Here is a 13,106-nt window from a genome sequence, read left to right on the forward strand (position 1 = left end):
TGTGGAGGCCTTGTCTGCACTGATTGTCAGCTCTCCAGGCAGCATTCGGGGGATGGTGTCTGAAAAGCAGACTGTACTTTAGTTCCTGTCTTGCAGCTCCACCAGTGACATTAATCCACTGCTGCTTGTGTTTTGTTCCGGGAGATATTTAGGGTTAAGACAATTCAAGGTTTGTGATGAAAATTAACTTTTTTTCCTGCCAAACCCACCAAAGCAAGCTTCAGAGACTAGAGACATACTGAAATAATGTATATTTTATTACTGAATCAGATGGGACTATGCCTTTAGATGTGCTGCTTCAAACCCAGCTGCACATCCCACTGTTTCCTTGCTCCCCTGTTATCCCCCTTGCTCTGACCGTGCCACACATCCCTCCATTGTGGAGACTGGCAGCAACTCTCTTCTCAGCTTGTCACAGCTGGCTTGCTAACTGAAGACATTTTAGGCAGCTACCAGGCCATTTCTCCATGTCGTAGCACAGTGCTTTAAGCTCTCCCCACCCCATTTGTTCCAGGTGAGCTCAGGAATCAGTGGCCAAATAACCTTCAGCTGCAGATAACCTGCCAAGTGGCCGCTGTTCAAAAGAGACTGCACGCATACCCAGTTCTTGATTTGGAGGCTGAGTCCACCAAGAACTCTGATTACATTAGTCAAATGAACGCCAAAAATTATTTCTATGATATTTATGATGGGTTTCCTCAATGCCAGCACACAGGAGGTACTTCCCTTTATATTTTTGTTTTACAGCCCTCAAATCACACATTTTCTGGAAGATGACAGGCAAAGTCCAGCCTTAGCAGGAGCAGTGTTGACCTGTAGCCCCTCCCTGCTTTGGCTCCACTTTGCAGATATGGTTTCACCACTACAAACATTTTTTTACTTTGTATGAGCCTTAGAAAATGCTTGTCCTCTAGATGCTCATCCCCTACAGCTGTAGGCACAAATAATAAAATAGACAGTGATGGGTAGACCCTATAATGCAAAACTAAGTGTCCAATTAGAATTTGATGAGGAAGTGTGAAATAAAACACATTAAGCAGAATAAGAAGGTGGGACAAAAAATCAATTTCCCATTAAATTCAGTTGTTACTTTTTTTCTGACCCCAATGTTAAAAGCATCAATTACACACATAATTTACTCAGTTACAGTCTGATCCTGTGTTCAAAGCAAAAAAAGTGTATTACAAAATACCCAGCTATCAGATGGAAATAAGCAGCGCCCTGTAAGGTGTCTCCAGGCTGGCTTTAAGAAGTGCTCACCAATGTAGGCCAGAGAGAAACTGCACTATATGCAGTTTGGGAGAAGGAAGTGATTTTGAAGCCGCCTGCTACTTCACTCAAAGCCAGAGGTAATCTCAATTGGTGCAGAAGGTATGAAGCTGAATTTAGGAAAAGCCATGGAGATGTTTGAGATGGAAAGTAAGCACACATCCCCAAAAGATTTGCTTTTGTGGATGTGACCAGAGGATGTAAGGCCGCGACAACAAAACGCATCCTTCACTGAGCTTACGTAAGCAGCTAAGCACCATGAATATAAAGAGTAAGAAAAGCTGCTTGTGGACAATTTCAGGAGAAGTAGGCACAAGCATGATTTCTCTTTTATTTCATCTTGTTAACAGTGTCTTAGCCTTATACATATGTCTTGAAAACATGATGCACATAGAGTTATTTTAAGCTAACAAACACTTGCAGGGAGTGGTGACCCTTGACCCATGCTATTGAGCCACACTTGCAGGGTCTGTAAGTGCACCATGCTTCATTTCTACTTCCAACAGACAGTAAGATGCATCTCTGCTGAGCTGTGTGTGGTTTGAGCAGTGGTAACAGCAGCCTGTGGTCAATAGACAAGAAATTTCCTCAGCACTACAAGGGAGAGGAGTTTTCCAACATGAGGTAGGATGAACGCCTAAATATGCTATTGAGCCATACTTGCAGGGTCTGTAAGTGCACCATGCTTCATTTCTACTTCCAACAGACAGTAAGATGCATCTCTGCTGAGCTGTGTGTGGTTTGAGCAGTGGTAACAGCAGCCTGTGGTCAATAGACAAGAAATTTCCTCAGCACTACAAGGGAGAGGAGTTTTCCAACATGAGGTAGGATGAACGCCTAAATCTTGAGATGTACAAAGACAAGTCCAACATCTGGAGAGAAATGACCCGACAAACTCACCTTCCTGAACTGGCAGACGTTTATGCACAGAATAAGTGGGAAAAGAAATCAAAGTTACCTCTTTCATCCTCCTTTATAACTCACAGTGTAAGTACATCTTAAGAAACTAAGACAAAGAAGTGTTATGAAAAGATGAGTGATGCATCTAATACTTCAGCAAAACCTCCTTCTGGTGTGTCTAAAGGTGCTGTGGCAGCTTGCTGATGTGTGTCTGTGTTCTAAACCTTTTCCACTTTGTTCCGGGAGCCAAACATGGACAGCGTTATTTTGGCTTGCAAACCACAGACACCCATAAACACTGAAAAGAACCTAAATGTAGGGAGAACAATGGGTTCTTTAATGGGTCTAGGTACCTCTCATCTTAAATCCAAGAGTTTGAAGTCAATTCCAGGTTTCTTGGATTGTCCCTTGCTTGTAAACAACCTGTAAGTAAATTGTTAATTCAGAACCCCCTAGCTGATATCATTAATGGATGAAATTTGGTGTTAAACCTTGCTCCAGTCTTTAGAGCACTGGCTCCCCTCTAGGGTACTGGTATCTTGAGGGCTATTTTCTACCCACGTTTATCTTTTTGTGACTATCTTTTTCAAATGGGGGAGGGGGGGAAGCTCACAGCAATTCACTTCTCTATTTCACACAATTTACCCTGTTCCCCTTTCTACAATAGCTGCAATATAATGTTGTTACAGTAGAGCAACGCTTTGCAAATTTGGCTCAAGGAGACACTGAGCAAACAGCTTTCCAGAGAGCTTCAACTCGGCTGTCAGAAGGGGCAGTTTGGTTTCTGTGCAAGCAATACTCGCATTCCAAACAGCATTAGAGAAAAGCCAGTGGGTTTGTATGCATTTTTATTATCAGTTCCAGATCAGGAACCTGATGCTAATTTCTTCTTAAAGCCTGTGTTTGTGGTACAATTTATATTCTACAACAAAAAAAAGGATGGCGATGTTTTTCTCTTGCTAGCTTGCTCTTTTCTTTTCTTTCTTTTTTTTTCCCCCCTTCCTGGCTTTACTCCAAGGACCTTTCCTGCTTGTTCATTACATTCTCAAGATGAAGCACCCGATGGTTACAGCAGTGCTGGTAGTACTAGTGCAGGTTTCTCAGAATTTCCCTGCCTTATACCACCGAAGTTGGTGGAGGCTGTTAAAGGAAGGAGATAGTTGTGGAAAATGCAATTTGGCACTTTGCTCCGAGCCTAAAGACTGTCCAGCCGGGACTGTATTGGACCGTTGCGGCTGCTGTCCTGAATGTGGAAATGCGGAAGGTCAGATCTGCGACTTGGACCAGGGCAATCATTTTTACGGGCAGTGTGGGGACAACCTTGAGTGCAGGTTGGATGCTGATGAAGCAAGGTTTGGGGAAGTCCCTGAACCCCAGTGTGTGTGCAAGTCTCAAGAGAGCATCTGTGGACCTGAAGGGAAAACCTATGAGAACATCTGTCAATTCAACAAGGCTTATGCTATGAAAAGGAATATCAGCATGAAACACAAAGGACCATGTGAATCAGGTAATATGTACAGAGGCACTTTCAAACTTAAAAAAGATCTGATTATTATTTTTAGATGTGTTACTAGATGCACTAGTCTAATTTCATTGAACAAATACAGCATTTTTGTTATAATTATCATTATTTTGTTGTAACTACTTTGTGTTAAACGTGGTATAGCAGCTGGTACTTAAGCTTGTATGTTATAAGCCTCTATATAGACTACTGAATTTAAATCACATGGTGACTAATAAGCCATACATCTCCAGACTAGCCCTGCTCTGAATAAGCAGAGTATGAGATATTTTCTACTAACATTTGATGTGTAGTTGGGAGTAGACAGACAGATAGGATAGTCTGGGAGGACTGGACAAATAATTATTATTATATGAAGACTGACCTGATATTAAAGTTGTTATAGCAAGATCTCAGTCATATATATACACACACCTATATATGTACGTATATTTGAGTGTATATATGGTAATCAGGGAAGTAGAGGCAATAGAAGAATATAGGGCATAATTAACAAGTCTGTTCGTTTTACAAAAAAAGTCCAAAATAATCAAATTTCAGAATCATCATAAAATCTAGGTAACCTACGAAATGAGAATTCAAAATTAGACCAAAACCAACCTGAAATAATTTCCCTAAAAACATTACTATGTCTGAACCATGCTCTGCAATAATTGTTAGTGGAAAGATTCTTAGCCAGGTTGTATGGCGGAATCCTGCCTCCTGCTCATACGCTGTTTCTCATTCTTCACATTATTACAGGTCTTTACTGCTGGCCACCTTTCACCTAGGTCACATGAATTTACAATGAAAAAAGAAAAAATGAACAGGCTTGTGTTTTCTGAATGAGAGGGTTTGTGGTGGGTTTTTTTTTTTAAGTTAATGAAATATTTTCTCAAATGAACTAAGCAGAAAACATCTCTGGGTCACAAATGGGTCACAGTTCTGGAATTCCAAAACTGCATCTCTGGCAAAGGTCCATATATGAGAATAACTCAGGTACTTTTTACCCACTCCTTACTAGCAATCTGTTGCCTCCAATTTAGACTATACACTGTGCTTTTATATTGAATGAACACTGGATATTGAATACTTAAAAGCAAAAGTGATGAACAGCTAATACCAGACTTCTTTCCTCCTTCTCCAGTTGCAAAAAAAAAAAAAAAAAAAAAAAAAAAGAATCCCTTATTTGCCATTAGGCTATTATGCTGGGAAATGTCAGTAGAGACATTCAGAAAAGTATGTACCACAGTACAATTCAAAGCCTGTTAGCCCTCAGGTAGGTGTTCTTATTTGGGATTAAAATAGCACTAGTTCTTGTGGCATAATCCCTTCAGGAAGATTTCAGTTAGAAGTGCCACTCAAATAGCAACTGACGTTAACCTTACAGCAGAGGTAGCTGTTCAGGCATACAAGCTTAAAGCAATGGTCTGCTCTAATTAATTAAACAGAACTGGCCATGTACCAAAAGCTTTGATTTGGAAGTACTATCACTTTTAATTGCTGGTGTTGTCATCCACCAGGCCTTGCGGTCACCCCTGAGGCACATAACACTGCTCACCAAGCAGGAGGGATGAGCTCAGCTGCTCTGCATGCAGACATCACCCCCAGCGCTTCCCTAGCTCCCTGGAAAGACTGAACCCTCTCTCCAGGAATGCAGAGAAATTTCCTAGGATCACTCAGCTTACTGAATTGCACAGAAGCCTGGAGGAAAGTTCATATGCATGTCAGTGCTGTGCAGAGTTTAGTTAAGAAAAACGAGGCCCCTTCTCCTTGGGTCTGGCAGAGGAAAGTGCCCTGCTGGCCTATGAGCCCAGCTGCAGAGAGCACTTGAGTCTGAGGAGGGCACTGGGCTCACTGGGGAGGGGGAGTACAAGTGTCCCTCTTCTCAACCTCTGAGCAGCAGCTGACCATGCCAGGGTTGTAGATTGTGGTTTATACCCTGGAAGGAGCCTGGGCCTTTCAGCAAGCAGCAGGGCACACAGGTGCTACCATGGGGGCACCATGCCGCAGTCCCCTGGAAGCGTGTACCAGTAAGCCCTCCCTTTGCCACTGCAGCCATCTGAAGCAGCACAGTGGGTAGGTGAAAGTGGTGATTTAGACTGGTTTTTCATGGCTGCACTGATGACAAAAGGCAACAGGGAGTCTGGTTCCAAGAGCAGCAACCTCGCTGCAACACTCGCTTTCTGCTGACTCCAATTTGCATGAGAAACAAGCATTGAACACTGTGGGGTTTTGGTACCAAGCTATAAATATAACCCTCACTCAGCTCAAAGTACTTTGTTTTGTTATTTGTCCTTCAAAGCATCTGCTGTTTCCTCTTGATGCCAAACGGATTAATTGTATACAGCAACCAATGAATAAATAACAATAAACTCCTTTCATCAGAAGACTATACTCTTTTATCTTCCATCTGTCACCACGAAAAGGGGAAGAAAAAGGCCTAGATCCCTAAAGAAGCACTGAAAAATCCCTTCTTTTCCTGAAAGCTAGTTTTGATCAGTTTATCTAATAGTTTACCAAGGTTACTAAGTACATTGGTTCTACACAGATTCTCCACACTTAATCCATCCCCATTCACATTCAAACCTCTCTTGCTGATGATTTAATGAAGTAACAGAACAATCTAGCTGTGATTATATTTAGCTTTGCCACATAATTTATTTTAAATGTAAATTTTGGAGTAAAAAACAAATAAGCCACAAAATTTTCTGCCACGTTCATCAAATCAGACATAGATTAACAAAAATTAATGTGAGTTAAGGGGAAAAAAAATCATATTATCTAATTAATTAGTCTGGAATGATAGTGGGTTAATGTTGATTGTGAAAGATGAAGTAGTATTTTGACTTTTCCTAGTTTCTGGTTTATGTCTGATGTAAGACACGAGGATAATTCATGACTGGGACTGTAAAAGGAAAGGAGCAACTACTGCACATTGTACCTCTAGACACTGAGCCAACAGAATGCTTTCTATAGCTATCAAGAAAAATTTACCTACTCCAGGAATCAAAATGACAGGTTATTGTAACAGTAAAGATCTGTTTCTGAAGACACAGTTATGCAAAAAAAGTACACACAGATGTGCATGGGAGAATTTGGCTGAACACAAAATCCAAAACACCCCAAAATAAAGTTTGTAAATTTCTGTTAACATGTTATCATTACTTCAATTTTTCTTCCCTAAAATACAGCCAAATGGTGGTGTGAGACACGTATTACTTTATTTCTGGAGGTACTTCAAGCTTGAGTAGATATGGCAAGTATTTATTGCATGTTCCGATTTAGAAATTAGTTTGGTTTGGTTTTGTTAAATCAAAACTGTGGTTCTTCCTACGAGTTTGATCTCACATGATGCCAGTCCTGGTCAGCCCTGGTCCAGCAAAGCCTTAACTACCTCTACAGAAGTACTCAGCTGGGTGGGACTCAGATATATCTAGATATTTCCATCCAGATTCTCCTTACAGATAATGGAGGAACAGGTATTTCCAGTGTGGAATTTGTCTCAGTGTATGGTAGACAGTGCTAGACAAATTTCTCATATGTGAACAGCTATAATGTAGATTTGTAATTCAGACCTTTAGGTCCTCGAGGCTAAGGATGTGTTTACATGGCATGGTGAAGCCAGAGCCCTCAGCCTCACGTGGCTGCGCCCCAGCTGTTGACAGTCATGTAAGCATGACTAAGTTCATGGCAATACTTCAGTGTTGTCTGTGTATCTGTAGGGCACGTGTTTTAGCACCAGAACAAAAGTGCTGAAGTCTTTCATGCTGTCTCTGTACAGGAATAATTTAAAGAACTTGTGTGAGTCAACAAAGACATTTGGTTTCTTTTTTACACTTCAAGCTCAACTACAGTGGATGTATCACTAAAAGGAGTGTGGTCGCACTGAGTTTTAATATTTCAAAGTATGTTTTAATATCAGACCCTATGTGATAAGTTAATAGGAAAAAAATTTAACACCCAGAATATTCAGTTAATACTTGTTTGACTATAAGGTTTTGGAAATAATATACAGGTTCTGAATGTACAGTTCTCACGAAAGAACAAGCATTTAAGGGTTTAAGTATCCTAGTCTGAAAATCTTATTTTTGAAGAGTACCAGGATTGTTTAATGAGGCATTCATAAATGGGGAAACTGATACTTCACTGTATAATTTGTTTGCAATTAATTTTAATCAGTATGCATTTGATATTTTCCACACAGATATCAATCCTAAAAAACTGACAAATGTATTAGTAACTTTGCTTGAAAACCTGAAACAGGCTGTTACAGTTTCATATCATAAATGCTATACCTACATATTGATCCAAATATTGCAAGTAAAACTATATTAACTATTTACTATAAGTTTCTATTTCCAAGCATCTGGGATCTGGACAAAAATAAAAGCAATAATTAAATACAAGTCTAATGGCCCAGAAAAATGCATTATTTTTTAAACATTGGTACGGAAATAGAAATAAAGCAGACTTTAGAAGGAAAAAAAATTTCTTCCTGAAGACAAATAGATCAGGAAAAAAAGCAGAAATCTCCAAAACAGGCAAGCTATGGTAACAGTAAATATGTTATTTTGCTCTCTGCTGTTAAGTATCATCATTTCCTGCTAACATTTGGCATGTTCCTACATGCTTACAGAGGAATATTTATTTAAACTGTGTACGAATGTATCAGGTGATAGTTTATTTTTTTAATGTCTTCAAATCCCTGGATTGGCTCCCTCTCGCGGTTAACACCAGCTTTTTCTTTGGGAGAACGTGGGAGACGACCATTCTGAGGCAGTAAATAAACAGTGGAGGGGGATGAGGGTAAGAGAACAATAGGAAACAAGTAAGTGGAAATCTAGTAATTATAATAAAAATAACGTAAAACTTTATAAAATAACTGGATTTGAATCATGTTTCTTACTTGTCTCAGAACATCAGATGACAGCAATTGAGGATAATGTGAAACATATTAATGCTGTTATTCCATAACTTGCTGCAATGAGTTCCATAAGTAACAGAGGGGGACGAGATTTTAGCAAGTTCAAGGCAATGATGTTCTCGGAACACAAATTTTTCCAAGCAATCTCAGTATTTTAGCTTTTAAGCTAAGCAAAATGTAATAGAAATTAAGAACTATCATGTACAATCAAGTTACTCTGATTGTCTGCTATAGAATTTCCTGTACTTTCCTCTCGAAAGTCTAGCCAAATACTGGCTGCTGGACTGGTGGGCCTTGAGTCTAGTTCACAATGACAGCTCATCAGATACAAATTACACTCTTAATTTCACCTTAAGTTTCACAATCATGTGAAAGGGGAAGGACAGATTGGGCCTTGAAAATGTCTTTAAAAAGCCTGTTCACCCTCCAGTGAGACACAAGGTGTCTGAGCTTTAAAAGCTGCTTGGAATCATGTGGCTCTTCATAATGTGTGAGATGGCAAAAGACAAACTGGTTTTATAATGTAAAATAGGAATTAATGTTATATGGTTTTGTGGTGTCTTTTGCTCGCTGTGTTCTAAAGTACCATTATGTTGGTTCTTTGCAGCTCCTGTTATTTCTATGCCACCTCAAGATGTCCAGAATTTTACAGGCAACGATGTAATTTTTGGCTGTGAGGTGTCAGCCTATCCTATGCCACACCTTGAATGGAAAAAAAAGGGGAATAAAATGTTTCTGCCAGGAGATGACGCCCACATCTCAGTACAGGTAAAACTTGAGTTTTCCCCATCATACAGTTTGGGATGAGCAATAGAGCAAATCAGTGAATCCCTCCTACAGGATACAATACTGTTGCAGTGAATAGATTTCCAAGAGGGGCCTTCTAACTACATAAAGAATTCTGATTTCAGTCAGTGCAAGGATCATTGCTTTGGCAGTCCAAGCATAAGCAGTAACAGCCAGGGTACCATCCGGCCCACTTCAGGGAAAGAAAAGATTGAAGATTCTCCTTATGTAGGTATGATTCTGGAAAAAGAGAATGAATATATAAATGGAACCATTGAGGCTACTAGCTAAAAGAAGGTGTGTTCTGGGAAGGACGGCTGTTGGCAATAATTTTTCTACTCTTGATGCAGAAGCACAAATCTGGCAGGTATCTAAACTTCTCCTTTGCAAGATGCTGTTTCTGGAGACCTGCCCTTTTGGGTTCAGCCCCTGAGGTACTCAAAGGAAAAGCAAAGAAACTTGCTCATTTTATGGAGGACACTTTTTTAATTTGAGGGGAAAGAGCAGAATGGCATTAGTACAGGCTTCAAGCAAATCTAGAAATAGCCTGAAAGTCTGAACTAAAATTAAATAAACCAAAATGCTAATTCTTTTAAATGGAGATGAGCTAACAAAGGCAGATGTACACGCAGACTGCAGTAAGGCTGAAGCCTGCATCCACATGCCTTCTCCAATGGACAAAGAATATGAACAGAGACTATGCAGAGAAATGCGTGGCAAATCTAGCTTTCTGGATGCACAACCCCAAAGCGGTAAGATCCAATGGACCTGGAGCACAACCTGAACAAAAAGGTAGACACAAAAAGCACAGAAAAAGCTAATTAAAGTACCAAAAGTACTTAAGTATTAAGAGTCCAAGTTATTTCAAAATGTTTCCAGAGACAGCATATGTCTCTGGAAATGCTGGTCACTTCAGAGCTAAACTGAACCTTGCTAACCTACCTCATTAATAGAGTCAGCATGCGATCATCTCTCTTAATATTTCTTAACAGTTTTGTGTTGTTTGTTTGGAAAAGAAACCTCACCCCTTTAAGAGGATTTAGCCCAAGTCAGGTGAAACTGATTCTCATGAAGTGTGAAAGCTCATGGTATCTCATGCCAAGCCATTAAAACCTGGATGCTGAGTGCCAGTTTGGTCAGGCCCCTCGGCCCTGAACAACTCACCTAGACACCCCTGCTTACTCTTATCCTGAAGAAATTAATGAGCTTGAGAACAGGTGTCAATGCTTTGAAGCAGCAGCAAGAAGTGGTGCTGGGATGAGGGACAAGAGGAGCACTGAGAAGCAGTAGCATAAGAAGGAACAGGAATAGAACACTGTGAAGGGCCATGAAGTTTAAAGAGCAGAGACTGGAAAGCATGAACTCGGAGACACAGGGCAGTAGGAAATTAAAACATAGGGCAGCAGAAACAAACAGAATCAAAACATGTTGGCAGTAAACAAGCAAAGGTTGTAGCAATGTTTAATCCATCCACAATTACTTTAAGAAATATCATGGTGTTTCCTAGCTACTCAATTTCAACTATTTTTTTCTTTTCTCAAAGGCAAGAGGTGGGCCTCAGAAGTATGGTGTGACGGGCTGGCTGCAGATTCAAGGCCTCAAAAAATCAGATGAGGGCATTTACATCTGCCACACCAAAAATAAGTATGGTGCAACATATGCCTCTGCAAGATTGAAAGTCATTGATGGTATTTGTTTTTCTATTTGGATGTAAAGAATATAAAAATGCATACAAGCAGGCTGCAAAGCATGGGTTTGTCAGAATGCAAATTAAAGATATGAGAAATTACCTAAAGATGTCTGCGTTTTAACTTTTCTTTGTGCTTTTCTTTTGCTTTATCCTGTAACAGGTTAATATTGTAATATATTGCTGCAAATTATAGCAGCTTCCAGAAAACAGGAAGCTATGGATTATAGCTGTACAGCTGAGACACATATTATTCCACTATCCTTACCCTACAGAAGTCCTTTGATGTTAGTAAGCACTCTGCACCCAGAACAACAGCTGTTGATGCTGAGGGAGTCTTTGAGCCATAGCAGTTCTGCTTAGATGTTTCCTTTTCAAAAAGTTAGGAAGGAAACTTGTTGCTTCTTGATGAGAGTGTTTGGAAATACAGAATAAACAGCTTTACCATTGTTTTGCATTGGGCCCAGTCCTCCAGAGTAACATCCTTCTTCCTCTGGGGAGAACTGGGTGTCCTGGAAAATGCAGGATAAAGATGCATTGTCTTATATTTGCCTCCTGGTCAGGAGGAGTTTGTCACTGGTCTAATTTGTCACTGACCTTGTTTCTCCAAGTGCTTTTTAAAGCTTTATTGGCTCTGGTTGTATTTTCAGGTGCATAGGATCTGCAAAAGACTGAACTCATAGCTTACTAGTATCAGGAATTAAATTTATTATCAACATCTTAAAATGTGAATGATACAGAAATTTGTTCATGTATCATATGCTTCAGTGGTATGAGGACAAGTCATGAGATAAAAACCCTCTCCTTTTAATAGATAAGAAGGATTCAGAAACCCTGAGCTTGCCATACAGATCTCAAACCATACTTTCCTCTTTGTTCCTGTCTACAACTAATTTACTCTGGATTCATTTTTGTTTTCCAGGCTCATCTTCTGCATTCTCATTTCATGCTGGCAGTAGAAGTGCAAGCTACAGCATTGAATATGGGGACTATTATGACCATTCTGATGATGAAGATGAGGAAGAATATGAATCTGGGGACTATGAAAATTGAAACAACTCTGAATAATAATTTTTATACATCTGTTGTCCAATACCTTTCACACTCTGCTATTATTTACTCGTATTTACTCTGTGCTGCAAATGGCTCCTCTGATAACACACGTATTCACTTGTGTATCCACCTTCCTGGAATTCAACTTTGGCTGAAGTGTTATCATGCTACTTACCAGAAATAAGAACAGTTGTAAATCCATACATTTAGACTGTTAAATAAAACTCTTAAACATGCACCTGACTACTAAGTATACTGAAGGGATCAAATTTTATATTCATTTTTAAAATGTAAATTATAATTTATTTCAAACATTCTGGCTACCAAAACTGTCCATAGTTAAAATTTTTCCCTTGTATCAATTTCCTTTTTTCTATAATGTACTAAGAAATATCAAGAGATTGTTCACATGGCAACAAGCTTAAGTATGAAAGTTGCAAAAGAGTCTTTAATCTCCTTAGTTCATATTTTCTCACAAGTTTCAGCAAGGTTTCCTTCTCATTTGAAATTTTCCATGGTTAGTGTCTTCAAGGGCGAACTATCTGTCTTTTGGGAAGTTGTTTACTTTCAATAGATACATGAAGCAATCACAGTCTAAAGCAAGTAAGCGCTGTTTTATTAGCAATACTCAAAAATACCCAGAAAAGATTTGTTGTGCATTCAAACAGATAAGCACACCTTCCGACTTCCTTTTGTAACAGTGCTTGGGCTACTCCTAACGGTGCCGGCTCCTTCCCACCAGCCTAGGCAACAGTTTAAGATTTGGGATCATTATTTTTTCTCTGAACAGCACCATGTTTGTTGAGAATTACTGCATTTTAAAGAAGGCGGCTGTTCTGTAGCTCAGTGCATGCCCTTCAAACACAGAGAGATCTGCACAACAGAGCCAGTATTTGTCCTTTGTCTTGGACTGTCCAAGATTTGTTCCTATATCTGACCCACCTATACTATGTCCAACTAAAGTGCATTCAGCATTGCCACCC

The 13,106-nt window shown here is 39.7% G+C and overlaps 1 protein-coding gene across 1 annotated transcript; it reads left to right on the forward strand.

Moving 5' to 3' along the window:
- The first annotated feature begins 2,880 nt into the window (after positions 1-2,880).
- LOC104471379 (kazal-type serine protease inhibitor domain-containing protein 1-like) lies at positions 2,881-12,347 on the forward strand. Its single transcript, XM_010086707.1, has 4 exons — positions 2,881-3,676; positions 9,205-9,365; positions 10,927-11,071; positions 11,993-12,347. Exons 1-4 carry the CDS (start codon positions 3,220-3,222, stop codon positions 12,121-12,123), a joined length of 894 nt encoding a protein of 297 aa, XP_010085009.1. The 5' UTR covers positions 2,881-3,219; the 3' UTR covers positions 12,124-12,347.
- Positions 12,348-13,106: the final 759 nt, after the last annotated feature.

Source organism: Pterocles gutturalis, unplaced genomic scaffold (genome assembly GCF_000699245.1).
Source record: "Pterocles gutturalis isolate BGI_N339 unplaced genomic scaffold, ASM69924v1 scaffold13201, whole genome shotgun sequence".
Lineage (NCBI taxonomy): Eukaryota > Metazoa > Chordata > Aves > Pterocliformes > Pteroclidae > Pterocles > Pterocles gutturalis.

Excerpts from the sequence above, each read along its gene's own strand:
- LOC104471379 (XM_010086707.1), top strand. The coding sequence starts at position 3,220 with ATGAAGCACCCGATGGTTACAGCAGTGCTGGTAGTACTAGTGCAGGTT. Across the intron at positions 3,677-9,204 it reads CAAAGGACCATGTGAATCAG|CTCCTGTTATTTCTATGCCA; the intron begins GTAATATGTACA and ends GGTTCTTTGCAG. Across the intron at positions 11,072-11,992 it reads AAGATTGAAAGTCATTGATG|GCTCATCTTCTGCATTCTCA; the intron begins GTATTTGTTTTT and ends TTTGTTTTCCAG.